The sequence below is a fragment of the Tarenaya hassleriana genome, unplaced genomic scaffold (assembly GCF_000463585.1).
Source record: "Tarenaya hassleriana unplaced genomic scaffold, ASM46358v1 Cleome67, whole genome shotgun sequence".
NCBI classification, from domain to species: domain Eukaryota; kingdom Viridiplantae; phylum Streptophyta; class Magnoliopsida; order Brassicales; family Cleomaceae; genus Tarenaya; species Tarenaya hassleriana.
In genome coordinates, this window is record NW_010969242.1 from 587066 (window position 1) to 590800 (window position 3735).

General features: G+C 47.8%; 1 protein-coding gene across 1 annotated transcript; it reads right to left on the reverse strand.

The window, feature by feature from the left end:
• Positions 1-330: 330 nt before the first annotated feature.
• Positions 331-2959, reverse strand: LOC104800329. The gene is made up of 2 exons (XM_010523126.2): positions 2385-2959; positions 331-2286 (listed from the first exon to the last, which is right to left on the reverse strand). Exons 1-2 carry the CDS (start codon positions 2754-2756, stop codon positions 499-501), a joined length of 2160 nt encoding a protein of 719 aa, XP_010521428.1. The 5' UTR covers positions 2757-2959; the 3' UTR covers positions 331-498.
• Positions 2960-3735: the final 776 nt, after the last annotated feature.

The window sequence follows — 3735 nt, forward strand, 5'->3', positions numbered from 1 at the left end:
AACTTACAAAATATATCATTATAATTTCCAAACTAATTTATAGATTAACGCTGTCAATGTTTTTTGTAACACCAATTAATAAATTTAGAAATTATAATAACGTATTTTACAAATTTACAAATAAATTTATCAAATGAAAAATTTAAAAATTATTTTTCCAACATTGTTTAGAAATTTTTATGGTTTTTTAATTGAGTTTAATGTTTTCTTGAACAAAGTGAGTTAAAAAAACAGAAAGAAAAGACTTGCAACAAAAGAAGATAGGCAATTAAAAATGAGGGTGCAATTTAATTGACCCTCATTTTTTATTGAAATGGTTGTAGAGATTGGTTCGAATTTGATAACGTTTAACATTAAATGCGGATTCGGGCCGGCCCGATTGACATTCCCCGGGGCCGCGCCGTCTGTCTGCTTCTAGGTCCTGAGCACCTTTTTTTAAATAAAATAATAACAATTATATTCCCTTAATAAACTTTTAAAATTAAATTTAAAAAAAAATTAAAATCTAGCGTTCTCGAAGCCGTGTAAGTCGTTACTCAACGACTTCTTCATCATCGCCACTTTCGCCAGCTTCTCCGCCGCCCTCCACGCCGACGCCGGCGTTAACGGCTCTCCGTTTTCGTCCGTCAATACCATCGCCGTCTCTCTCCGCCGTTGGATCTGATACTCCATCAACTGCTGCCTCCGCCACTGCACCTCAGCCAGCTCCGCCTCTACCCCCCTCACGTGCTCCTCCGCCGCAACCGACTGCGAGAGAAGCGCACGCGCTGACGCCAGCAGATGGTGCGCGCTCGCGAACTCGCCTTGCTCCACCAGCCTCCGCGACTCCGCCACCCCGCGCGTCGCGATGAAGAGGTTCTTCAGCCGTTGGATCGCCGGAGACGACGATCGCACAGCTCGAGGGACCCGGAGGCTCTGGTCTCTCCCGTACACGACCTCCTGTGTCAACGGATCTTTGTAGAGGCCTCGTACAGACAGCGCGTGGGATCCACCCGTCGTCGTCGTCGGGACTCGGAGCTCAATGAGAAGCTCGCGTTCCTCGTCGGCGTAGAGGTCGCCGAGACGGACTGATCCGGATCCAGAGCTGGCCAACGTGGGCCGTCCATTGCAGAGATAAACGGCTGAGATTTCGCACGGAGAGGATCCGGATCCGACCCGGATTTGTATCCGAAGATCCTGGACTACGACGCTGAGCAGACCGCCGACGTACTCGGCCAACGCTAACTCCGCCGGTTCGCGGCTGCATAAACCGCCGTTTTCGCCGAAACCGTGGTCCAGAACCGGGATTTCGATGTGTGCGAACTGGGTTGATGCCACGTGGCAATATCTGGACCGATGACTTTGCGGTTGGGATCTGGTTAAATCCTGACCGTCGGATGATAAGTGTATGATGCTGGCGAGTGGGTTTCTCTCTCTCCGGTCCTCGAGCACTCTCGTCGCTTTCCTCAACGCGTCGCCGGCGCTGGTGCCGGTAAGGAGCGTGTCGACCACGCGCCTCGCGGCGCGTTTGCCTTGCTCCGTCATCCTCTTCAGTGGGAGAAGCCTCTTAACGGCGATGATGGAGAGACGATCCGCGGAGCCAAGCGACGAGATCACCAGCCTCATTGCTCGCTTCATCATCTGGAGCTTCTCGGCGTTCACGTTCCCGCCGACATCGATTACGGCGACGAGATCCACCGGCGAACGATGGCACGCATCCAGAAGCGCCGTCGCTTTCCCGCCTCTTGCCGGCGGCGCCTTCACACGCAAAGTAACCGCGTGGGTCTGGTAGCCGCACCCGACGGAGACGACTGCCGATTCCGGTAACAGCCTCACCTGCACATTCCCGAAATCCCCACCGTTGAATGGAGCCTCGTGGAACTTGACCGCGAACGATGGTTTGGGATCCACCACGAATCCCTCGAACTCGACGCCGTCGTCGTTTTCATCAGCCTCAGGAATCGGAACAAACCTCGGCGAGAGCAACGGTTCGTCGTCGTCGTAGAATCTGGACTCCGAAGGCTTCGGTCTCGCCACCGATCTCGGAGAAGATCCGACGACGCGCTTCTCCTGAATCTCCGGCGCCGTCGAGACGGTGTCGTTCCCCGAAGGAAGGTCAGTGGCATTTCCGTAATTCAGGAGAGAAGCGTCTTTCCAAACAGCGTTACAGACTGGGCAAACAAGCTTTCCATGCTTACGAACATAGTCGGCGATGCAAGGGAAATGAAACGCGTGCGAACACTCCGCCGTGTAAATCGCCTTTCCTTGCCCTGTCTTCACACTGTTCAAGCAAATCCCGCAGCTACTCTGCAAAAAATCCACGGATTCACAATCAAAATCACAAATCCAACCGAATTTGATTCCACTAGGCATCTTTAGTTTCGGTTCTTTCTATCTGTTCTTACTCTGAATTTGAAGCTGTTGCGGAACAGAGAGAGCTTCAATGGCGACCGAGGCGAAGACGGGTTAGAGCTCTTCGAAGACGATCTAGGTGTGGTGGTTTTGCAGTGAAGCGGCGGCTCTGGGTTTTCCTCCGCCGCGGGAGCCTCGCCGGCTTCGGCGGTCCGACCCCGGAGGTTAGGACTCGAACCCGGCCGTGGAGTCGATGGGTTACTTCCTCCGGAGAGGAACGCGAGCCTCACGCAGCTCCGAGGGCTAGGGCTCCGGCTCGGGCTCGATGTGTAGACGCCGTGTCGCTTGTCAGAATCCGGCGGCGCTGCGGCATCGCTGTTCCTCGGCGCGGTGGTGCAGAAGGCTCGTCGCCAACCAGTACCCATTGTGCGGTATGAGTCGGTTACGTTTCGGCCGGAAAAAAGAGAAGAGGAAAAAGAAGAAGAAGAAGAATTTTAACCAAAAAAAAAAGAAGAAGACGAAGAAGATGGAGATTACGCAGAGAAGAAGACAACGAAGACGGTGGCAGTTTCAGATTCTTTTGTTTTTTGTTTCGCTCTCATTTGATCTCTCTCTCTCTTGTTATATCTATATATATATATCCAACTCTCTCTCCCATTCCAAAAAAAAAAAAAAAAAAAAAAACTCTCTCCCCCATTCTCACTCAAGCCTCCATTATATGACCATAGTATAATACTACTGTCGCTGAACTATGCAAATAATTCTTCGTAATTTTATAATGAATTAATTTCAATATAACTATACAAAATTGTTATATTAAAATCTTGTCTCTTGGAAAAAAACTACGCATATGCAAGTTTAAATATAGGTAAATAATTATATAAATTAGTTAACACAAATCTGCAAATTGTTATATATATAGATGGACTTCTACATTCGCAGCTAATAATTACATGGACTCGGTTTCAATTCTGAAACGGTTCTTACGTGTAAATTCATTAGTCATAAAAATGTTAGGTACATAAATATCCAGATTAATCTTTTTAAAAAAAGAGTGACTTTATGTGACACCCGAAACCCGTATCCCGCAATACGAGTTGCGCCACATGGACAAGTAAAATAAAAATCGCATTTCAAAAAATCCGTGGGAATTTAAAACTTTTATTTTTAGAGTTCAGCGGAAGAAACTTTCTTACATACATATACGGAAAAAATCCGTGGGAATTTAAAACTTTTATTTTTAGAGTTCAGCGGAAGAAACTTTCTTACATACATATACGGTACATTATTCCAGTTATAATTATACATACACAGTGGTAGCATCACATTATTACAAACCATAAAAGTCTACCACCGATATAACACAAACCGTTCCCCGAAAACGTAAATGTACCGTAGAGAATA

Coding starts and splice junctions, on each gene's coding strand:
- LOC104800329 (XM_010523126.2), bottom strand. CDS start 2,756: ATGGGTACTGGTTGGCGACGAGCCTTCTGCACCACCGCGCCGAGGAAC. Junction 2,287..2,384: donor GCAACAGCTTCAAATTCAGA/GTAAGAACAGAT, acceptor GATTTTTTGCAG/AGTAGCTGCGGGATTTGCTT.